The 25,361-nt window shown below is 39.8% G+C and overlaps 1 protein-coding gene across 1 annotated transcript; it reads left to right on the top strand.

Annotated features, from left to right (window-relative positions):
• Window positions 1–206: 206 nt before the first annotated feature.
• LOC148120145 (uncharacterized) lies at window positions 207–25,361 on the top strand. The gene is made up of 9 exons (XM_087912018.1): window positions 207–483; window positions 2,573–2,690; window positions 3,425–3,598; window positions 4,939–5,045; window positions 14,764–14,838; window positions 15,417–15,478; window positions 19,021–19,054; window positions 20,840–20,906; window positions 25,006–25,361. Exons 1-9 carry the CDS (start codon window positions 230–232, stop codon window positions 25,336–25,338), a joined length of 1,224 nt encoding a protein of 407 aa, XP_087768144.1. The 5' UTR covers window positions 207–229; the 3' UTR covers window positions 25,339–25,361.

Here is a 25,361-nt window from a genome sequence, read left to right as displayed (position 1 = left end):
TTTACTGTTGGGTTTGTGAGGGTGTGGGTGGCTAAAGGGGAAGGCAGGGAGGGACAGTAGGGCCAGGAGGGCTGGGAGGGCCAGGAGGGCTGGGAAGGCAGGGAGGGCCAGGAGGGCAGGGAGGGCTGGGAGGGCAGGGAGGCCTGGGAGGGCAGGGAGGGCCGGGAGGACAGGGAGGGAAGGGAGGGCAGGGAGGGCCAGGAGGGCCTGTGGAGCCTTGAGGCTCAACATGTGGGAGGATTTTGAATATGATGCTTTTACAGTTAGAATCCCTCAGCGGACTCCTTGGTACACCCGCCTGTGGCCTGCCTGCCTGGCTTGTGGGTGCTTGGGTCAGAGAAGGCAGCATTTTCCCCTTAATTTAATTGGTTATGATCCCGTGGGGAGGTTTCAAAGGGCGGCCAGTGTGGGTGATGTTGCTCTAGTGGAGCGATACATGAATGGCAGAAAACATCATGTCAATGAATGCGACCGAAGGGGCAGGTAAGGGGGCCTGGGGAAGGGGGAGGGCCAGGGGGCAGAAGGGGCAGAAACTGTAGGGGACAGTCAGGGTATACCAGGGAGAAACATACCTTCCAGATCTGCAGCCTGAGGGAGGGCAGATGTCATGCTTAAGGCTCTTCTTTCATGGAGACCTCTGGGTTTTATACCTGCTTTAGGCTCCTAGGCACCTGAAACCTGCGCACCTTGGAAGGGCAGCTCCTAGGCTTTCTTTAAGAGAAGCAAAACAAAGAACTTCAGTTAGTTTACAAATCCTTTTACATTGTCTCTTTTAGAGCACTTTATTGGGGGCTTTAAAGGAATTTAGCTAAGAAAAACACATACATCTTTTTATGTGTACACTTACAATTTTTAGGTTTGAGTGTTTTGCCTGCATGTATTTTCAGTGTACTGCGCAAGTATAGGAAGAGGGTGTTGGATCTCCAGGAACTGGAACCATGGACAGTTGTGATCTGCTTTGTGGGTGCTAGGAATCAAACCCAGGTCCTCTGCAGGAAAAACTAGCACTTGTAAATGCCAAGCCATCTCTCCAGCCCTTATGTATATGGTTTTAATGCTGTTATATGCAACACAGAAAATTGTGTCATAAGATAAATTTTCGCATATTAAGTCAACTCAAAATCAAAGAAACCCACAAAGAATCACCAAGAAATCTTATGTCTGTTTCATGCTTGCTGAGGAATCTCATAAGGAAAATTTCAACTTGAACTATAACTCTATCCCCCAGCCCCTTATATACATGTTGTGTGTGTTTGGGTACATATGTGAAGGCTAGCGGTTGACATTCTCTTTGAAAATTTCTTTTCATCCTATTAAAAAAAATCACATGTGTGTGTTCACTTGTGGCTCACACATGCCCACCAAGTGTGTGAAGGTCAGAAGAGAACTATTGACAGCTGTGTTCTGCCACCTTGTGGATTCTGGGCATTGAATGTAGGCCATTGGTTCTGCCAGTAGGTGGCCTCACGTGATGAACCACCCTGTGGTTCCTCCACCTCAGCTTTTTAGACAGATTCTCTCACCCAAATCCCCACTGTGTTGGACTGGTTGTCTTGGAGTATACTGATTGACCTAGACTTGCTGGCAAGCACGCTTTGGATATCCTCCTGTATCCACATCTCCAGCACCAGTTTCTCAAGGTGCTGGGGGTTCTGAAGTTGGGGTATCAGGCTTGCAGGGCGAGTGATTTCCCAACTGAGTTTTAACTAACACTGCAGCCCTCTTTCCTTGTCCTTGTTTCTTATTTCTCAATAGATTATAGGCAGGAAACAATGACCCTCAACCGTAGATTCTCCATAAGAAGTTATTTAGTCTATCGTTATTCAGTCTTCCAAATTAGAGCTTCATACAAATAATAGAACAGTAAATTATTGTTTCAAAGTATTTTTGCTTAATAACTGTATTCTAAATAACTGTATTTCTAAAAAAAACACTGAATTTTCCAGCTGTATTTATCCATTCTGCCAGTCCACTTATTCCCTGCATGTAACTTAAATATCTACTGTACAGCATACAAATCTACTAGCTCTCAAGACCCTCTCATTCTTAAAATATTACATTTGTCCAGTCAGCTTTCCTGACGTTCTATAAATTTAAATATTGAAAACAATGAACGATGCTCAGTTGAATCCCTAGTAATTTTTGTCTTAAAGCTTTTTGAAAATCAAAGCAAGGGAGCTATGATACCATAGGTTATCTCCTTCTGGACAGATTTGCTCAGTTTTTTTAAAGTTACTTATTTATTTATTTATAAAAATTTCCACTTCCTCTCCTCCTCCCAATACCCTCACACTCCACCCACTCCCTCTCCTCCTCCCTCTCCAGTCCTAAGAGCAGTCAGGTTTTCCTGCCCTGTGGGAAGTTCAAGTTCCTCCCCCCATCCCTCCAGGTCTAGGAAGGTGAGCATCCAAACAGACTAGATGAACACCTGAGAAAAGAAATAAATAAATAAGAAAATTTTAGTTTCTTCTCTTACATCAGAAGGAAATGCACATTGGTGTCTACTATTTACACTTGAGTGTGCCTTTACATAATAATCTGTAATTTCCTAAAATGTCCTCTCAATTTGTAGGAGTCCACTACATTACGCCTCTGCCCATAATCATCCAAACGTGGTAGAGTTGCTATTATCCAACATCTGTATCAATATTAATATGAAGGATGATGAAGGCCGAACACCATTAATTAAGGTAGCTATCGGGAAACACTTTTCGTATAAAATGGATTAGAAATTATCCTTGTTTGTTTTTTGTTGCTGTGATGAAGCACTGGCCCAAACCATCTCAGGACAGGAAAGGTTTATTTGGCTTACAATTCCACATCACAGTCAGTCATGAAGGGAAACCAGGTCAGGAGTTCAATCAGGACCTGAGGCAGGAAATGAAGCAGAGGTCATGGGGGAATGATGCTTTTCCATGGCTTTGTCCAAGACTTGCTCAGATTTCTTATACTACTCTGGACAACCTTCCCAGTCATACCACCACCCCTAGGAAGCTGTGCCCGCCCATATCAACCTCAATCAAGAAAATACTATACAGGCTTTCCAGAGTCCAGTCTGGTCCAAGCAGTTCTTCAAGTGAGGTTCCTTCTTTCCAGGTGTCTTCAACCTCTTCCACGGTATCAAAACAAGGAAATGAACAAGCAACCTCCCCCACTACAGCAATGGCCAAACAGTGCTAGTGAAATGCTTTGATATCTAGGTGTGGTGGCACACCTCTGAAACTCTACCACTTGGAAAACTTTGGTGGGGAGGTTATGAATTTAGGAACATCTGGGTACTTGAGGACCCTCTCTCAAAAAGAGAGGGATAATATGCATAACCTAAATAATTGGTCTGATCCAAGGGTAACTATTCAATGGAATTGTTGGAATGCTTATTCAAGTTCTTGATTTCAGTATCTCTTTCTTTATACAATACCCACAGGCCACCGAGAGGGACAACATCGAGTGCATCTGTATCCTACTCAGGCACGGTGCTGATCCCCACATTATCGATGACAGCGGACATGCTGCCTTACACCATGCTATTTGCAGGGGAAAAACCACAGTTGTCCGCAAGCTGTTAGAGTATAATGCAGATATTACAGCAAAAACGGGGGTAAGAATCATTCAACTTCATTCACAATGTACTTCCAGCAATGACACTCAGATCACTTTCCACATTCTGAAGCTCAAGCAGTCTCACTGAATCTGTTCAGAGTCAAGCATTTTTTCCTAATCTGTTTTTCATAGTTTTGTAGGTAACTTAAAGGAACTCAGCACAGCACCTTTTGTTTCAGACTTGGGCTTTACTTTAAAATTGAACAAGTAAAGGACTTGGGCCCACACATACTTCACATACACACAAACAATAGAAAAAATAATTTTAAGATAAATGTCTGTAGAAAATACAAATCTGTTGCAATTAAGAAGCTACTGATATGACTTGTCCCTCAGAGATGAGGCTAGAGTGGGAAGGTCACAGGCACACAGGTAAATGTGGAAATTTGATCATTGAAGAAAACATACTGAGAAGACTTTTTCACTTAACTTTTTCAGATTTTATATGTACATAATGAAGGGGCCAAAATGTGATTCTTATCTTAGACAAGGAGCAACTCCATTGTAATTAATGACCTAAGCCTGAATCCAGGAAGTTCCCCAGTCAATTCCCCAGTTCCCCAATAGGCTAAACAGTTCCAAACCTGGCCTTACAAGGCTGGGAGACCAGAGTTGCAGGCTCTGGCTGCTCCTGACCATAGTGACACAAAATTTCCACAGTGGATGAAACTGTTACTAGTTCTGTCCAATCAACATGCCCCCCATGTTACTGCTCCCTGACTGCCCAATTATTAAAAAGATACTTAGAATTCCCCATGTCCTCCTTCAAAGGGCCTGCAAGTCTCTGTCCCTGGTCCTCATTAACATTTTATATGGGTGATGGACTGTTGCGTGCTGGCTATTTCTGAAGAATAAGCACTCTTTGTGTTTACATACCATTTGAGTCTGAGGTCTTCCTCCAACATTTTTTGGACCACTGCAACAGGAAATGATGTTTGGTTTGGGAGAAAATTTTTAGTTTTGGGAAAATAGTTTTGAAATACAGATTGAGAAACTGCTCCAGAGATGCCACTTGAGTTCACTCATTCAACAGATGCACACCAAATCTACCGCCATGTTTTAGGATTGGGGCAATGGAGGCACATCTCCATGGAGCTAAGAAACTTGGAACTAGCAAGCGTTTGTGGGAAGTTCTGGAAAAAGTGGTGTTCATGAGCATTGTTGGACAGGGAAAAAATGTTTCCTTTTCAAAGGAAAGGGAAGTCCTGTGTGTGTGAATCTGCAGCAAGGACTGAAGGAAAATCTATCCTTTTGTGACACATTTTCTTTACAAAATCTATGATACATTTTTCAGTTGAGAAGCATGTCAGTTTATAAAATGAAAATTTTCCTTTGCAGTATGGATTGACTCCTTACAGGCTTGCAATAAATGAAAATCAGCCTGAAATGGCGGAGTTCCTGATTCAGAATGGTGCGGATGCACATGAGGAGATTGCGCCAAATAGGTACCATTTCTTTTTTACAATCTTAGTGCCATTTTTGAGGGTGTCATTGCTTAAGTAATGAACACTAAAATGGTAGAGGGAATATGGCTTCAACTCATAAGCACCTATTGAGAAAGACTAGCTCACAGGGAGTGTGAGCTGGGAAAGAGACTGTTCCAACATAAACAAAGGAACAGTGTGTATCAGGGCTCAGATTCCCATTTAAAAACAAGTTGTCGTTTCTAATCTGACTTGATTGGCAATTTTCTACTTGTTAAGGCAACTTCACATTAGTGTTGTTTACTCTGAAATGTCTCAACTTTATTTTCAACACTGGAATGTATAATTTTATTATTTCTTATTCTCTTCCTTAGATATTTTATTCTTAAATATGTTCAACTTAAATATTTTTTTCAAATATTTCTTTGATCACTCAATCTGCTTTAAGTGAATTTTGTTATTTTGTCTTTTTTTTTTTTTTCTGAAGCTGAGGACCGAACCCAGGGCCTTGCGCTTGCTAGGCAAGCGCTCTACCACTGAGCTAAATCCCCAACCCCTTTAAGTGAATTTTGAATAAGCAAATAGATTCCGTTATCCATCAATTAGATGATATTACCAGATGCTGTTATTTTTTCTGGTGTCCTGTCTGAAATATCTTGACAATGTGTTGGTCAGATGTGAATCTGTGCACCCAAACTCTTGAAACAGTTAATCTGGATAAGGACACTTGTCCAAAATGAGTACAAAGAACAAAGACTCCATTGAGAAAATACCTCCATACTATCTGGTTGTAAGGCATTTTCTTAATTAGTGATTGATGGATGTGGACCCAACACATCATGGGAAGTGCTGTTCCAGGGCTCATGGTCCTGAGTCTATAAGAAAGCAGAATGAGCAATCCAGTAAGCAGCTCCCTTCCATGGCCTCTGTAAGCTCCTGCCTCCAGCTACCTTCCCTGTTTGAGTTCCTGCCCTGACTCCATTTAATGATGAACTATGATGTGGACATATAAGCCAAATGAATTCTTTGGTCCCAAGTTCATTTTGGTCATGGTGTTTTATCATAGAAATAGCAGCTCTAAATGGGACACTTGGTATTTAAGTTGAGTTCAGCATTAAAAACCAAACGATTACCTTTTTTGTTCATATGTGTAAGTTTAAAGTCAGATGAATTAAAAAGTAAAGTCTGTGTGTTGTGTATTTTTTATTGAAAATACACTTTTCCATATATTCTAAACATGGTTTAGCATCCCTCATCTTCATGTACTTGTTTTTGTGTCCCGTCCAAAATACAGTACAACACTGTGTGATGGCTTTGCCTTCCATCTTATTTGAGGCATGTTTTCTATTTTTTTTTAATTTATTAAAAATTTCCCCCTCTTCCCCGCCTCCCTTCCCACCCCGCTCTCCTCCTCCCCCTCCCTCTCTAGTCTTAAGTGCAGTCCGATTTCCCTGCCCTGTGGGAAGTCTAAGGTCCTTCCCCATCCATACAGGTCTTTAAAGGTGAACAGCCAAATAAACCAGGCTCCCACAGAGTTAGACCATGCAGCAGAATTAAATCCCAATGCTATTGTGTTTTCTATTTTTATTTGGCACTTGGCCACTTACTCCAGGTGAGCAGGCTGGGAAGCCTCTTTGGAATTTTACTACCTCCACCTCCTTTGTACTATAAAAGTGCTGGGATTATAGATACATTACACAGTGTCTGAGTTTTTGTTGAATTCCAGGTATTCAAATTCTGGGCTACTGTGACAATTATGTATACCCACTGAGCCATCTATCTGGCTCTAAAATACTCAATTTTTAAAAGAAGACTTTGAGCCTAAATTAAAGAAGTGGTTGTAAGTGTATTGCTATTAATTATGGAACTAAGGCTTCTGAGTGCAGAGCACTTTCAATTAAACCTCTAATCCAGTTACAGGGCCTGTGTTTCTCTCTAATAAGAACCATTTGAGGTCATTTATTCTTCCTTTAATACAAGATAAACAGAAATTTGTAAAGCTGGTACTTTTGAAGCAAATAGAGAAAGTATGCTTGTGTCTTTGACATGGAATAACACAGTTTTAGGAATTCATGACTAGGAACATGTCTCAGGAATAAAGTACTTATCACACAAACCTAAGATTTCAGAGTTCAACTCCTCAGAACACAGAAAGGGCCTCATGTGCTTGTGTGCATCTTTAACCTCAGGGAACCTCGAGGGCCATGGGAGATGGAGACAGGAGGCTGTCCGGAAAGTTATACTTTAGTCTTGCTTTTACAGCAGTTAACAACAAGAAACTCTGCCTCAAAACTGAGTTAGGAGGTAAGAACTGACAGTCAAATATGTCCATTGACCTAAAAAACATGCACTAGGATCAACAGACACAAATGCATACACACTTGTGAACAGGGACGCATATCAAATATGAAGATGAAAAAGTTACGTTTAGATTGTTGATCTAATAAGACTGGGGATCATTATCTGCTCAAAAGACATTGAAAATAGTGGTCAAGGTTGAAGGTTTTCCTACAGTTTGCTGGAGATCACTTCAGCAGCAGTGCTATTTTGGACAAGGTTCACACCGCAGGTGAAAAGTCCCATGACAAGCTCCAAGACCGTGATGACAGCCAAAGCATGTAAAAGGAACGGCGAAAGCAGAAACTAGGAGAATAAAGCTGCTGGTCCAGAGTATACTGACAATAGGCCCCGAAGTCCAGCAGTCTTAGCTGTGACCTGGGAAGAATATCGCTGACAAAAGAATGTTGCTTTCCTTGAGTTTTGAAGCTGGTCGTGAGTTCCAAAGACTCAGGATTACACAAAAAGTCACTAAATAAAGAAACAGCCAGGCGGTGGTTTCAGCTTTCACACATGAGTGAACTGTTAAAACAATTTGAAGGTACCACAACTGTCATGGCTTCTGAGAATGCAGGCAGAAGGATGCTTAGAAGAAAAAAAAAACTTTTTCATATACTGACCATTGAGAGCATAGTACTCAACAGAATGCCTCCAAAGAGTTCTGACAGAGTTAGGACTGTGGGGCCATAGGGACATGCAGGCAGATGAATGGAACAGGAGCACTGACTCCACGAGCATATAATGCAAGGTTAAAGCAAATCATATGAAAAAAGCACTGCTATCATTCATGTGTGTGTGTGTGTGTGTGTGTTTTATTTTTTTATTTTTTATTATTATTTATGATTTTATTGTGATAAAGTATCAGAAAATATTAAATACCAACATTAATATTTACTTTCACAAGTCTGAAATAATCAATTAATTCAGAAATGAGCAATTATATCCAGGTAAACAATATATACATGAGGAGCTATGTCCAATCTTTGAATGTTTGTTATTTTATTGATGGGTCTCTAATGCCTTATAATTTGAACCTTATTCTTAAAGGACTTTTCTTTTTGTCTTAATCTATCAAATAAAATTGTTTTTCCTGGAAGAAACTAAAGAAGAACTATTCAGGAGTCTCATTACCTGGTCATAATCTCAAAAAGAGGTCACTAAATTCAACATTGGGAATTCATTTAAATCTCTCTCCCCACTGTGTGTGTGTGTGTGTGTGTGTGTGTGAGAGAGAGAGAGAGAGAGAGAGAGAGAGAGAGAGAGAGAGAGAGCGAGCATGTGTGTGGTTGCTTGTGAGATAATATGCAACCATGAAAATAGCAAGGGACAACTTTGAATGTCAATCCTTTCCTCTCTCAGTTATAGTATAAGCTCTTGCCTGGACATATATGGCCTAAAACTTCTGGATATTTTCCTGTATGTACCCTATGTTGCCATATGCACAGTAGAATTTCAGATGAGTGCGATTCTTTGAACTTCTCTGGGGATCTGAGCTCCCATGCTCATGAATGTGTTGAAAACATATTGTTCACTAAGCTCTCTCCCCAATCCAGAATTAGGGTGGTTTAAATTTTTATTATTTTAATGAAAATGGCTTATATTAATTTATAAATATGAATTTCAGATACTATAAATCATTATATTTTGAATTGTCTTAGATCTTCTTTCAAAGCACTCATAATTGAAGCCACTGTCCTTTTCTCTTACCTGAGTTGCTAATATGATGTGATACATGATATTTGTTTTCAGAACACTCTTGAAAGTTTCTTGAGTAACCAAAATACACTTTACTTGTCTTTTTGTGTTCATATTTTTTTCTTTTTTTTTCCCGTTAGACTTGTTTATTCAAGTATCCGAAAACACTCTTTCCACTTCCTCCCCTCCTCCCAATACCCTCCAGCTCCCCCCACTCCCTCTCCTCCTCCCTCTCCATTCCCAAGAGCAGTCAGGGTTTCCTGCCCTGTGGGAAATCCAAGTTCCTCCCCCCTCCCTCCAGGTCCAGGAAGGTGAGCATCCAAACAGACCAGGATCCCAAAAAGCCAGGCCATGTAGACGAAACAAGACCCAGTGCCATTGTCAATGGCTTCTCAGTCTTCATTTGGACCTTGGGGGCTCAGTCAGCCCCCATGTCAGCCACATTCAGAGAATCCGGATTGATCACATGCTCATTCAGTCCCAGTCCAGCTGGCCTTGGTGAGCTCTCATTCGATCAGTCCATTGTATCAGTGGGTGAACGCACCCTTCGCGGTCCTGACTTCCAGTGCTCCAATGTAGGTCTCCGTCTATATCCATCCATCATCGGATGAAGGCCCCCTCTGATTTTGCTTTCCTTGCTCACGATCTCCCTCCCTCTGTTTCTCATTTGGACCTAGGGAGTTAAGTCCAGTGTTCCAATATGTGTCTCTGTCTCTATCTCCATCCATCGCCATATGAAGGTTCTATGGTGACATGCAAAATATTCATCAGTATGGTTATGGGCCAAGGCCAGTTCAGGCACCCTCTCCTCTGCTACCCAGAGTACCATCTGGGGACCTCCCTTTGGGCCTGGGAACCCCTCCAGAATCAAGTCTCTTGCAAACCCTAAAATGACTCCCTTAGTTGAAATATAAACTTCCCTGCTCCCATAACCATCCTTCCTCCCTCCCCCTCCCATTCCCCCAAGCCATCCTCAATCCTCCCCCTCTGCCCTCTCCCTAACCATCTCCCCTTACTTCCACCCTCCCACCCCCGTGCAGCCAATTTTGCCTGGCAATCTTGCCTACTTCTAATATCCAGGAGGATAACTATATGATTTTCTTCAGGTTCACCTTCTTATTTAGCTTCTCTGGGATCACGAATGATAGACTCAAAGACCTTTAACTATGGCTAGAATCCACTTATGAGTGAGTACATACCATATTCCTCCTTTTGGGTCTGGATTACCTCACTCAGTAAAGCGTTTTCTATTTCCATCCATTTGCATGCAAAATTCAAGATGTCATTGTTCTTTACCGCTGAGTAAAACTCTAATGTGTATATGTTCCACACCTTTTTTTAACCATTCTTCTATTGAGGGGCACCTAGGTTGTTTCTAGGTTCTGGCTATTACAAATAGTGCAGCTATGAACATAGTTGAACAAATACTTTTGTAGTATGATGGGGCATCTCTTGGGTATATTCCCAAGAGTGGAATTGCTGGGTCCTGAGGGAGGTTGACTCCCAGTTTCCTGAGAAACCGCCACACTGATTTCCACAGTGGCTGCACAGGATTGCATTCCCACCAACAATGGATGAGTGTTCCCCTCACTCCACATCCTCTCCAGCATAGGCTATCATTGGTGTTTTTGAGTTTAGCTTTTCTGACAGGTGTAAGATGGTATCTCAAAGTGGTTTTGATTTGCATTTCCCTGATCGCTAAGGAGGTTGAGCATGTCCTTAAGTGTCTTCTGGCCATTCGAAGTTCATCTGTTGTGAATTCTCTCTTCAGTTCAGTACCCTATTTTTTAATTGGGTTAATTAGAGTTTTAGTGTCTAGTTTCTTGAGTTCTTTGTATATTTTGGAGATCAGACCTTTGTCTGATGAGGGGTTGGTGAAGATCTTCTCCCAGTCAGAAGGTAGCCTTTTTGTCTTACTGACAGTGTCCTTTGCTTTACAGAAGCTTCTCAGTTTCAGTTGGTCCCATTTATTCATTGTTTCTCTTATTGTCTGCACTCCTGGGGTTCTGCTTAGGAAGTGACCTCCTGTGCCTATATCTTGTAGACTACTTCCCACTTTCTCTTCTATCAGGTTCAAAGTGGACAGATGAATGTTGATGTCTTTAATCCATTTGGACTTGATTTTTGTGCCTGGTGATAGATATGGATCTACTTTCATTCTTCTACAGGTTGACATCCAGTTATGCCAGCACCATTTGTTAAAGATGCTTTCCTTCTTCCCTTGTATACCTTTAGCTCCTTTGTCGAAAATTAGGTGTTCATAGGTTTGTGGGTTAATATCCGGGTCTTCTATTCGATTCCATAGGTCTACTTCTCTGTTGTTATGCCAATACCAAGCTGTTTTCAATACTGTAGCTCTGTAATAGAGTTTGAAGTCAGGGATGGTAATGCCTCTGGAGGTTCCTTTATTGTATAAGATTGTTTTGGCTATCCTGGGTTTTTTTGTTTTTCCATATAAACTTGATTATTGTTCTCTCAAGGTCTGTGAAGAAGTTTGATGGGATTTTAATGGGGATTGCTAGAACTTCAAGCACTATATTGAAGAGGTATGGAGAGAGTGGATAGCCTTGTCGTTTTCCTGATTTTAGTGGAAAGGCGTTGAGTTTCTCTCCATTTAATTTGATGTTTGCTGTCGGTTTGCTGTATATTGCTTTTATTATATTTAGGTATGATCCTTGTATCCCCAGTCTCTCCAACACCTTTATCATAAATGGGTGTTGAATTTTATCAAATGCTTTTTCAGCATCTAATGAAATGATCATATGGTTTTTTCTTTCAGTTTATTTATATGATGGATTACATTGATAGATTTGTGTATGTTGAACCAGCCCTGCATCTCTGGAATGAAGTCTACTTGATCATACTTGGATAATTTTTCTAATGTTTTCTTGGATTTGGTTTGCCAGTATTTTATTGAGAATTTTCGCGTCGATGTTCATGAGTGAGACTGGCCTGTAATTCTCTTTCTTGGTTGTGTCTTTGTGTGGTTTTGGTATCAGGGTAACTGTAGCTTCATAAAAGGAGTTTGGCAATGACTCTTCTGTTTCTATATTGTGGAATACATTAAGGAGTATAGGTATTAGCTCTTTTTAGAAGTTCTGGTAGAATTCTGCATTGAAACCATCTGGTCCTGGACTTTTTTTGGTAGGGAGATTTTTGATAACAGCTTCTAATTCTTCACGACTAACAGGTCTATGTAGATTGTTCACCTGTTCTTGGTTCAACTTTGGTATATGGTACTTATCTAAAAAATTGTCCATTTCTTTTACATTTTCCAAATTTGTGGCATATAAACTTTCGTAGTAAGATCTAATGATTCGCTGAATTTCCACTGTGTCTGTGGTTATGATCCCCTTTTCATTTCTGATCTTATTAATTTGCATGTTCTCTCTCTGCCGTTTGATTAGCTTGGATAGGCGTTTGTCAATCTTGTTGATTTTCTCCAAGAACCAGCTTTTTGTTTCATTGATTCTTTGGATTGTTTTCTGTGTTTCTATTTTGTTGATTTCAGCCCTTAGTTTGATTATTTCCAGTCTTCTACTCCTCCTGGGTGAATCAGCTTCTTTTTTTTCTAGAACTTTCAAGTATGCTGTTAACTCTCCAATGTGTGCTTTCTCCATTTTCTTTAATTGGGCACTTAGTGCTATGAACTTTCCTCTTAGCACTGCTTTCATAGTGTCCCATAGGTTTGAGTATGTTGTGTCATTATTTTCATTAAATTCAAGGAAGACTTTAATTTCTTTCTTTATTTCTTCCTTGACCCAGGGGTGATTTAATAGTTGACAGTTCAACTTCCATGAGTTTGTTCGCTTCCTGGGGGTAGCATTGTTGTTGAATTCTAACTTTAATCCATGATGATCTGAGAAGACACAGGTGGTTACTTATATTTTTTTGTATCTGTGGAAGTTTGCTTTGTTACCAAGTATGTGGTCAATTTTTGAGAAGGTTCCATAGGCTGCAGAGAAGAAGGTATATTCTTTCCTATTTGGGTGGAATGTTCTATAGATATCTGTTAAGTCCATTTGATTCAAAACCTCCAATAATTCTCTTATTTCTCTGTTGGGTTTCTGTCTGATTGTTCTGTCCATTGGTGAGAGAGGTGTGTTGAAGTCTCCTGCTCTTAGTGTGTGGTTTGATGACTGCCTTGAGTTCTAGAAGTGTTTCTTTTACATAAGTGGGTGCCTTTATATTAGGGGCATAGATATTCAGGATTGAGACTTCCTCCTGATGAATTTTTCCTGTTATGAGTAGGAAATGTCCATCTCTATCTCTTCTGATAGATTTTCGTTTGAAGTCAATTTTGTTAGATATTAGAATGGCCACACCTGCTTGTTTCTTAGGTCTGTTTGCTTGGAAAATCTTTTCCCAGCCCTTTACTCTGAGTAGATGTCTGTCTTTGTGGTTGAGGTGTGTTTCTTGTAAACAGCAGAATGTTGGATCCTGTTTTCGTATCCAGTCTCTAAGTCTGTGCCTTTTTATAGGTGAATTGAGTCCATTGATATTAAGTGATATTAATGACCAGTGGTTGTTGACTCCAGTTATTTTTGAGGGGGGGGTAGTAGAGTGTATGTTTTTCCCTTCTTTGAGTTTTGCTTGTGAAGGGTTGCTAGATGTCTGAGTTATTTAGGCGGTGTTGGGAATGTTGGATTCCTTGGGTTGTGATCTGCCTTCTAATACTTTCTGTAAGGCTGGATTTGTAGCTACTTATTGTTTAAATTTGTTTTTATCCTGGGATATTTTGTTTTCTCCGTTGATAGTGAATGATAGCTTGGCTGGGTATAGTAGTCTGGGCTTGTATCCATGGTCCCTTAGTTTCTGCAATATCTCTATTCAGGACCTTCTGGCTTTCATGGTTTCCATAGAGAAGTCCGGTGTAAGTCTGATAGGTTTACCTTTATAAGTTACTTGACCTTTTTCCTTTGCAGCTCTTAATATTCTTTCTTTAATCTGAATGCTTTGTGTTTTGATTATTATATGGCAAGGGGATTTTTTTTTATCCAGTCTATTCGGTGTTCTGTATGCTTCTTGAACCTTTATAGGGATATCATTCTTTAGGTTGGGGAAGTTTTCTTCTATAATTTTGTTGAATATATTTTCTGGACCTTTGATCTGCAATTCTTCTCCTCCTTCTACCCCAATTATTCTTAGATTTGGTTTTTTTTATTGTGTCCCACATTTCCTGAATGTTTTGTGATGAGAATTTGTTGGATTTGCTGTTCTCTTTGGTCAGAGCGTTTAATTTCTTTATGGTGTCTTCCGAGTCTGAGATTCTTTCTTCTATCTCTTGTATTCTGTTGGTTATGCTTGTTTCTGAAGTCTCTGTTCGTTTACCTAGATTTTCCATAGCCAGCCGGCCCTCAGTTTGTGATTTCTTCATTGACTCCATTTCAGTTTTCAAGTCTTGAACTGTTTCCATTACCTGTTTTATTGTTTTTTTCTTGGTTTCCCAGAATTTCATTTATGGATTACTCATTTCTTCAATCTTTTTGGTATATTTCTCTTCCATTTCTTTACTCATTTCCTCAATTTTTTTGTTATACCTATCTTCCATTTCTTTACACCAGATTTTCACCTCCTTTTTAAGTTCCTCTATTATTTTCATAAAGATCCGCTTAGAGTCGATTTTTTCTATTTCTTCTGGAGCAGAGTGTTCAATTCGTCTAGTTTCGTGATTCCTGGATTCTGGAGATATCATGTTGCCTTTCAGGTTGTTGGAGGAATTTTTTCATTGGCGCCTGACCATCTCCTCCTCTGTGGATGAAACTCCTCAGCACTGCAGCAGGTATATCTGGTATTTCCAGGACCCAGGAGACAAAAGGGCAGCAGCAGTGGGGGCAGGGAGGGGTCTCGTGGAGCACCAAAGACCCTGCCACAGAAGCTAAGGGGGGAGGGTCTGTGCTCTCTTCGGGAACAGACCACCCAGGTGAGCACCCACTCACCTCTCTGGATAGAACTTCTCAGCACTGCAGCAGGGATATCTCTCTGTGTGTGTTTTAATCAAGAGCTGAATTTTCACTGTTTCTTCTCCATGAGGAAAGGTGGAAGGACAGCAGTTATTAATCATCACCAACTGTTGAAGAATGAATTTAGAGTTATTAGGCTGGGCCTTGTTGCCCATGCCTTTAATCCCAGAACTTGGAAGGCAGTAAACACAGAGATCTCTTTGATTTCAAGACCAACATGATGCATATAGTGAGTTTAAAGTCAGCTGGACGCTTAATGAGATCCTGTTTCAAAAAATTACTTGTATGTATCTAATGTAAGCTATATTAGGGACTCAAAAATAAAAAAATTAGAAAACATGCTAAGTGTTTTTATATGAATAGTTAAATGATGATCACTTTTAAACATATGTCACAGTGGAGAAACAGCTGCAGCAGAATCTGAACAAACCAAGAAACAGTGTGCTAACATCAGCAAAGGTAAGAATGACTTCAACTGCTCCTGCCTTCCCTAAAGAAAATAAGGAAGAGTAAAGATTTTAGATCCCCTAAAGGAGTTATGGAAATCAAGTATAAATGCAGGTCTCTGGTTTTCAAATATTCTGAAAAGTCAGAATTAATTAAGAAACTATTTCAAATAATTTTCAATTGTGAAAGTTTATTGTCAAAACTCTGCTTATTTTACATTAATGCTGATATCTGTACTGCCTTTGAATAAAGGAGAAATCAACTTTTCGCAGCACGTGTCCTACATAGTCACATTACAGCAAATAGGATAATTAGAAATACATATTCTTCTTTAGTTTTATGACAAAAGCCTTGTATTTTGTACTGCATACCAATACACAGGTAAGTGTCACTAGAATGTAATTATGTCACAAACAAACCTCAGTAATCAATAACTTTCATTAAATAATTTTTCTACCTTATGATATAATTAAAATCTTCTGACGTCTTTAATTTCTGTGTAGTTTCTCAATTTGGACAGTTTTGTCCTACTGTATAATTGTTTTCTTTAGAAATCTCCCATTTTAGGGTGAAAGCTTTGTTCTTTAGTGAATGTATTGTTTTTATGAAGATTTATCAATTCTAACATGTTTTCCTTTTCCCTTCCTTCCTTCCATTATTTCTTTTTTCCTTCCTTCCTTCATTCATTCCTTCCTTCCTTCCGTCCTTTCTTCTCTTCTTTCCTTCTTTTTTTTGTTTTTGTTTTTGTTTTGTTTTGTTTTGTTTTCTGAAGTGCTAGACATTGAACACAAGGTTTTGGGAGCATTCTACACAAGCACCCTACCCGTTATCTCTGCCTTCAGTACTTTTCTCTTTAGTTTTTCTTAAATCGAACACGGTAGGTGTGTGTATCATTTCCATGCTGCAAAGCATGATTCAGAAATAAAAATTGGAACAAAAAGCAGAGTGAAGAAAATGACATCATTCTGTATTTCAAAGAATTAGCTGCCTCTCCATTGAGTCTGGAGAGCCTTTGTGGCAGTGGAGGGAACACCACATAGTATTTACTTTCAGCAACTGTCATCACAGTGTCTTTTATATCTAACTTGGCAGTGGCAACCACACTAGGTAGTGAATCCAAAACCCTCTTCCCACAAGAGTAAGATGAAGAGAATCAATATGATTGTAATGGGGACAGCTTTGTGTCACTTTATTATGAAGTTATTTGTTCATGGCATTTGTGGTGGTGAGAACTGACTGAGGCCTCCTGCATAATAAGCATAGGCTTTCCTACTGAGTCACAATCCCAGTCCACTAGTTAGTGACTCTACTGACCTTCCTGAGTCACCATAGTTGGTGAGTGAAAGCTTTGCGGAGTGTAGTAGTCTTGGCTTGCATCCATGGTTTCTTAGTGTCTGCAGCACATCTATCCAGGACCTTCTGGCTTTCATGGCTTCCATTGAGAAGTCAGGCATAATTCTGATAGGTTTACCTTTATATGTTACTTGACCATTTTCCTTAGCACCTTTTAATATTCTTTCATTATTCTTATGTTTTTTGTTTTGATTATTATAGGGCTAGGGGATGTTATTCTTTTGATCCAGTCTATTTGGTGTTCTGTAAGCTTCTTGAACATCGTAGGGATGTTCTTTAGGTTGGAAAAGTTTCCTTCTATAATATTGTTGAATATGTTTTTTGTGCCTTTGAGCTGAAGTTCTTCTTCTTCTTCTTCTACCCCTATTATTCTTAGTTTTGGCCTTTTCATGGTGGCCCAGATTTCCTGAATGTTTTGTGTTAAGAATTTGTTGGATTTAATGTTTTCTTTGACCAAAGAGTCTATTTTCTTTATAGTATGTCCAGTGCCTGAGATTCTTTCTTCTATCTCTTGTATTCTGTTGGTTATACTTGTCTCTGTAGTTCCTGTTCATTTACCCAGATTTTCCATATCCAGGATTCTTTTGGTTTGTGTTTTCTTTATTACCTCTATTTCAGTCTACAAGTCTTAAACTGTTTCTTTCACTTGTTTGATTGTTTTTTCATGGGTAGTTTTGGGTTTCTTTGTGGGATTTATTAATTTCTTCCAACTTTGTTTGTCTTCTCTTCAATTTCTTTAAGGGAGTTTTTCACCTCCTCTGTAAAGGTATACATCATTTTCATAAAGTTACATTCAAAGCCATTTTCTTCTACTTCTGGGTTAGGATGATCAAGTCTACCTTTTCATCCACTGGATTCTGGTGTTACCATGTTTTTTAGGATGTTGGAGGAATTCTTGCATAGGCACCTACTCATCTCTTTTTTCCCCCATCTCTTCCTTCAAATGGGGCCAGCAGTGTCTTGGCATGTTGGTACAATCCTTGCTGTGGCTGTCTCTTAGGTCTCCTCAGTATTGGAGCAAGCTGTGTTTCAGAGTTCCACAGAGCTCACAGGCTCTTAGGTCCCCTCAGTATTGGAACAAGCTGTGTTTCAGGGTTCCACGGAGCTTGCAGGTGAACAGGAACCACCTTGAATTTTCTTTGTGATGAAGAGGGTTGATGGAGGTCTCCCACATGCTAAGCCTCATTGCAACCCATTTGTTGGTGGGACCAACACTCTGCTTCAGCCATAGGCAATGCCAACGAAGTTAAATTACAGTTTATATACTGTGAATAAAACAAACAAGTATTTGCTTTATTCCTTTTCAGAGGGCGGGCTTTTAGCATGCAGTGGGAGCTTCATGCCTTGTCTGTGGGAACTCCAATGTTTCCTGGAAGGGACTACTACCATGAAGTTGCTGCTTGGTTCCCACGTTTCTTCCATGCTTCTCACCCCAGAGATAGAGTTTAGGGTGCTTAACTACTGCAGGAGGCTTTCCAATAGCTCTTACCATGGTAGGTGATAGGTACTGGTGCTGAACTTCTTTGCACTGCCCATGAGTGAGGGACCAGAAGCTAGAACTGAGGGGCTACTGCAGCTTCCTCAGAAGCACTTGAGGATTGTACACACAGTGCCCTCTCTCTCTGTAGCCTTGCCACCCTGGCATCTGGAGATTCTTTGCCCTTGGTCTACCTGTGTTTTTTAAGTTTTGCTATGCTGCAAAGAATGATCCTCATAGACTTAGCTTCCTTGTGTCTGGAATTTTTATCTTCAATGGAATAAGTTCAACTCAAACCTTAGAGAGACTCTTTTCACTTCCATGCAAGATGAGTATGCTCACTTACAATTCTCCTAACAGCACTTTTCCAGAGACAGAATCAACAGCAGCAACACTGTGCTACCATGTTAACACTTCAGCTTGTGATATTGATTCTGGTTAAGATGTCAGTTTCTCTGTTTGATAATGCTAATGCTCATGATCATAGATGCTTTGTACACCAATTTATTATTAGTATTGACTTTTGAGAAAATTGTCTCTGTATTTGAACCTTACATGAGGTGTAAATTAAGAGTTATCCTTGTATTTTTTGTCTATAAATCAGTATTCACTTTAAAGGCTACAAATATTCAAAGTATATGTAGTAACAAAGTATTAGCCTCAGCATTCAATGCTCTTTTTTTCTACAGTTGCTTATAACATATTTTGTGTTTCTGCTCTGTAGATAATGGAGGAAATAAAGACCAGCTTTCACTCGGGTAAGAATGTCTGGATTTTAAATACAATAAGTATGTAGAGACTATAAAGTTCAGAAGCTGGCACCATGTTTTCCTCTGTATAAGACAATTTTAGCTTTTTGATTAGTTGCTAATCAAAGCTGAATTATGCCTCAGATACAGCTTGAAATGCTGTTAAGACTCCCTGTCTGTGGAGGTGATTCATCAGGTAAAGTGCTGGCTTTGCATATGGGAAAATGGGAGAAGGAAGCCCAGGGTCCACATGAGGCCTGTTGGTCTTGTGCGCTTCTAGAATCCTGGGGAGCTTATGGTGAGATTGCAGGTGGAAACAGAGCATCTCTCACATTGTCTGGATGGCTTGTCTGGATTGCTAGCCTGGAGCTTGCATTCATGAATGAGATTCAGTCATATAACTATGGCCAAGGGTGAGGGTCGACATCCAAGTCTGTACTCCAATCACCACACCTACACACTGGCATGTATGTATCTGAAATCACACATACTTACAAATACACTGCACATAACATATCATGTACATGTATATATATATATGTATACATATATGTGTATATATATATATTAGTTTTCAGGCAATTAATCCTGTTAACTTGTATGTTTAAGGCAAGTTGCTGGGAAGAGTGTGGGCAAAATGGCAAGGTTCAAAACTCTCCCAGACTTTGCTGAGATGATCATCTCAGAATGGCCTTATAGACATGCTTCTGTTCAGCAGGTTTATTTCCCTCTTAATGAGTTCCACCTCTGTGGTGAATCCCAAGGTAGGTGAAAGTTAGAAAAACAAAGTGTTTGGTCCAGAGTTTGCCAATCAGAAACCCTGAAATTTGGAGCTTTTAGCTGTAGTTCAGATGAAGCAGAGCTGAGGAGACAATGTTGCTCTCCAGTGTCCTATAAATTGACTTAGAAATACCCTTGACTATAAAGAGTTTCGACATATGCATGTGGACATACTATCAAAACATAGCTTCAAGGCACCAAAATATGGTGACTTTTGAGACTGATGGCAGCTTAGTGCTTAGACATAGAGTACATTTCATGTTTTCCCAAAACAAACAACTCCTTGGGAGAGTGAAATGAAATGAAATGCCTTATTTTTTTTAATTACAGAAAACAGGCCATGGTGCTTTAGGTTTAGGGGAACAAATGAAATGGGAGCATTCAGTGCTCATAACAATCAGTTACTGCAACCATCAGAACAAGTGTTTGCAAAACCCGCCATTCTCCCCTCTTATGTGTTTGGGTGTGTGTGTGTGTTGCATGTGTGTGTGTGTGTGTGCCTGTTGCATGCTTTGCATATTTCTCTGTGCAGACATGAAGGAAAGAGGAGGACATTGGTGTCTTGTATCATTCTCTAACTTATACACTTGACATAAGATCTCTGACTGACCCTGGAGCTGGTCTGGCAGCCAACAAGCCCAAATGGTACCCTGTCTCTTCCATCCACAGTACTGGGGTTACATGCATGTGTCCATGCCCAGTTTTTTAAGTGGATGCTGAGGATTCAAACTCAGGTTGATCTGTGTTGGCAGCAAACATTCTTATTGACTGAGCCATTTCCCAAACCACTGGCTTTTTACATTTTTATTTTTAAATAGAACTATGAGTGAGTCTTCACTGAATGTTACATAGATTGAGACAAGTTGAAACTGCAAAAGCAAAAACTTTTTAAAACGGGGTCAACGTTGAATTACATAAATGCAAAAATGTTACTTAGTACACAGATAATAAATCTTTCAACAGAGATGCTCTAAGGACCAAACTCACCCCTCATTGCATGTTTTTATTCTAAAGGCTCTCTGGAAAGGCTCGTGTTCCATCATCTTCAACAGAGGACAAGGCCAGTACCTCTGGTATTAAGGTAAAATTCTTTGTGAAATTTGTTTTCTTATGAATTTTGTTAAAATGCAGCAGTAGTCTACCTATCACAGTTTTATATGGAAATTTGGTCAGAGAAAAGTGTTTGGTATCAGTGAGCCATCCTTTCTATAAATTCCAGTGAGCAGTAAGTCCTTGCTGATAGCAATGACCCAATAAGAGAATGAACTGGAAACACAGAAAGTGGAAGATTGCATGCAGTTCTCATGTAATAGAAGGTGCCTTGTGCTTGACCAAGGATGGTTTGCAGAAATAAATACACATTACACTGATTTTGAAAACAACTGTGGTAATACATCTGAATACATTTTAAAGAGTCCAGTTATTGAATTTAATGAAAATGAATGCATGACATACCCAATTCTTCGGGATACTTTGAAAGCAGTACTAAGAGAAAAATTCATAGCACTAAATGCCTACATAAAGAACCTGGAGAAATCTCACATTAGCATCTTAACGGCACACCTGAAAGCTCTAGAACAAAAAAAGGAAACTCACCCAGGAGGAGTGGACACCAGGAAATAATCAATTTGAGGACTAAAATCAATAAAATAGAAACAAAGTAAATGAAACAAAGTGTCACTGGAACAAAGAAATGCTTTTTTTGAGAAAATCAGCAAGATAGACAAACCCTTGTTCAAACCAATCAAAAGAAAGAGAGACAAAATCCAAATTAACAAAATCAGAAATGAAAAGGGAGACCTAACATCAGACACTGAGGAAATCCAGAGAATTATCAAGTCTTACTTCAAAAATCTGTATTCAAGAAAAATGGAAAATGTAAAGGAAATGGCAATTTTCTTTTGTGTTTTAAACCCCTCAGAAGGTATAAAGCAAGCAGAAGAGCTAGCTCTGTTTGTAGACCCTACTTACACCAATTGCCAGTTTCCATTACAAATGGCTGACAACTAGCTAATTACCTTGAACCATCTAAGTTCAACATTAGGAGAGACAGGGGCAGACTTGACATAATTATTACGCTTAATGAAACCATTAGTACCTAATTTTAATTTTGTCAGAACCAAACTCAAATGTTCTTTCTTTTAAGCCTAATCCAATTTGGTTTCTAAATCAATATTAGCTATTATGTATCATGAAAGTGAGTAATTGGTCAAGGGAGGTCTTAGTGGGGAGACAGATCTCAAGTGATTTTAATAAATAGACATTCAGTTGCCAGACATCTTCCAAGATTTCAGTGAAAAAAATCATTAGCATATAAATTGACATGATTAATACAAATGGAAATTTTAAACTAATGTAGAAATTTTAGGCTGATACAGAAAGTAAATGGTAATGTGACGAGTGTGGCGACCACGGAGTGTTGCCCTTGGTATTAAGGGAGCACCATCTTGGATATGCCAAGGACTAGAATACAAACCACAATATCACTAACAGAAGTGAGATCTTTGCATATTCTTGAGGCAAATAAAGCAAAAGGGCAGTTGTTTCTATCCTTCAAAGATGTGACTGAAATAAAAGCAGACATCACTTTTATGATGTTAGATTTGCATAAAACCATATTAACACATGAGTTTTCCAGAACCCATTACCTGGTGATTGCAGTGTAATGAGTATAAAAATCACCACCTGATCTAGATAATGTCGGTTCCTCATGCTAACAGAATGCTAAGTAGAAATCTTCATGAAGAGCTACAGTCAGACACTCTGATAAATGACACAGGCCCCAAAGGCACAAAGATGATGCTTAGCTTAGGAGAAAGAAAAAGCTCACATCACAATGAGTTTTTCTCTATTTTCTTTCTGAACTGATAAAAATCAATCTCTACCTCTATCTCCGTTTCTTTCTCCTCTCTCTCTCTCTCTCTCTCACTCTCTCTCTCTCTCTCTCTCTCTCACACACACACACACACACACACACTACTTTGCATTACAAAGCTAGAACACACACACAGACACAGAGAGAGGCATACACACACACATGCCAGCAGTTCAGAGCCCTTACATTGAAAACCTATTGATCTGAGTTCCATCCCAGAGAAAACAGCAAACAACAAGTGTCTCACATATGTAATCCCAACATCCCTAAATCCAGATTGGAGGCTGAGAGATTAGAACAGCTTTGAAACCTACAAACCAGCCAGACTGGAATGCACAGAGGCTTAGAAACATTGAGAGACCCTGTCTCACCCAGTGAAAGCAGAGAACCACCTCCTGAAGGTTATCTTCTGCCCTTCACACACACACACACACACACACACACACACACACACACACACTAGCATAGCACAAACTGGCATATTAAATCAAGCACATAAGCACACACACACTCAGATAATAAACAGTGTCGATATATCCATTGGTGCTCCTGTTGTGTGACTAGCATATAAGGAAAATATTTTCAGGGTCTTCTCAGTCATCTTCAGAGTTTCTGTTTTCCATGTGGCATGCATCCTGGAAAACTATACTTGTACCATGTGGCCCTTTCATTCCCTTTTTATAACTGGCTTAAGCATACTTAGTTAATGATGGAGCAATGAGAGAAACATACGGCATGTGAAAATGTGTCTAAGGCTCACAGATATCTCAAGCTTTGATGTTTTCAAGTTCATCATTCTCAAGGAAACCAATGAACTGAACATTTTTACATGGTGCACTGAGCAGTTTGGACATACATGTAGGATGTGTACTTCCTCATCTGTTTTCCTTTGACAAATGATGCTTCTTAAGCTATTTTGTTTAATCATCTCCATGTTACACTGTTTGATGATGTTGGGTAAGCCTTGGAACGTTTGAGTTTTTCACACAAGTAGAACAAAGTCTCCTCAAACCTGGTACAGAAATGTAAACATAGACTGCTAAGTTAGGAATTTCCCTGAGATGTCATGAATGATTACAAGGTAGCATCATTATTTGTAATTGAAATAAAAGTTGATGAGGCTCCCCTTCTGACAAACAGCATCAAATGCATTTTCAAAACTGGCACTTCCTAAATGTATCTGATTAAATCAGGTGGTGTTCCATGTATCCTATCTAAGCAAACATTATGGATTGTCTCAACTCTTTTGGCATAATCCACTGCTAAATACCCCTTCAGCCTTCAGGGTATGGATCCTTCAGGCTCTGTCCATGTCATTGGATGATGGTTATATTATTTTCTATTGCTGTAATAAAACACCATGCCCAAAGCAACATCTAGAATGAAGGGTTTATTCAGAGTGTGGCACATGGTTCCAATGGGATACATACAGTTTCTTCACCACCATGATTCAGGCCGGCAGGCATGGTGCTGTAGCAGCAGCTGACAGTTACATTTAGCTCTATACAAAAAACCGAGAGCTCACTAGAAATAGCACCAGTCTTCTGAAACCCAAGACCACACAACTACTCCAACAAGGCCACACCTCCTAACCTTCCCCCCAAATAGTTCCACTACCTGGAAACCAACATTCAAATATATGAGCCTATGAGTCTGTTCTTCTTCAAGCTACCATAGAGATGCTGGAACAGGCCATTATGTTCATCAACCATATATAAAAAAGAGTCCTAGCTAAGGAGTAGGAATTTGGATGGCATCTCCCAGAACCCTTACTTCAGCTCCATTGTTCCCATCTGCTGTGGGTAGTGGCACACTTTATTTCTGCATTTCAAAAGTCGCCCTCACTATTCTATTATCCTGGGAACCTAATGGGCAATTGTGAAAGGCCATGGGGAGAGCATTAGTGTGGTGCAGAAGAGAGAGGTTTTTTTTGTTTCCAAAGCCCCGGATTGTCACATTATCTTAATCTGGATGGAATGTAAAATCCTTGTCATAAAGACAGGAGAAGACACATTGTGTCTTTTTATTCATCTTCCCAGTATAGAGAGGTAGCAAAGAACAGTAGAAAAGAAGGCATAAAGCTGAGCAGATCCCCTTTCAAGATTCTCAAACTCTGGGCCTTTGACTAAAACAGAATGGAAGCTAAAGTTTCAGGATATCAGCAGTTATAGTGATAAAATTAGCCTGAGCAAACAAACATTTGGGTACTATAAATCAAGACCCTGACATGAACAGATAAGATCTAAAATGAATAAAAATAAGTGAAATTTTCAATGAAATCTAACATCTCCAAATTTCCTTAAAGGTTGACAAAAAGAAGGAAGAATGTTTCCTTCCTCCAGTTTATGAGCATGACATCGTGCCCCAGCCTCCTGCCAATGCTCACTCAACATCAACATCTCATGCTACTGACAGAGGTGACAATCTTCAGGCATCTGAGGAAATTACTGTTCACAGCACCACTGTGGATCACACACGTTCCTTAGTTACTTACACTGGGCATGCAAGGGGGAGAACACATGCTGACCCTGCGCTTGCTCCTGGTAGCCACAGTGGTGACACCATGGACCCTGTGCAACATTCTGACCCTGTTCTTGATACCTGCTTAGAAGAGAACAGTGTCTTAGCTGAGAACTGATCAGGAATCTGCTCTTCTTTGTA

The sequence above is a fragment of the Myodes glareolus genome, chromosome 12 (genome assembly GCF_982192425.1).
Source record: "Myodes glareolus chromosome 12, mMyoGla1.1, whole genome shotgun sequence".
Classification (NCBI taxonomy): domain Eukaryota; kingdom Metazoa; phylum Chordata; class Mammalia; order Rodentia; family Cricetidae; genus Myodes; species Myodes glareolus.
The sequence above is the reverse complement of the archived record's forward strand: the minus strand, read 5'-3'. Positions and strand labels throughout refer to the sequence as shown.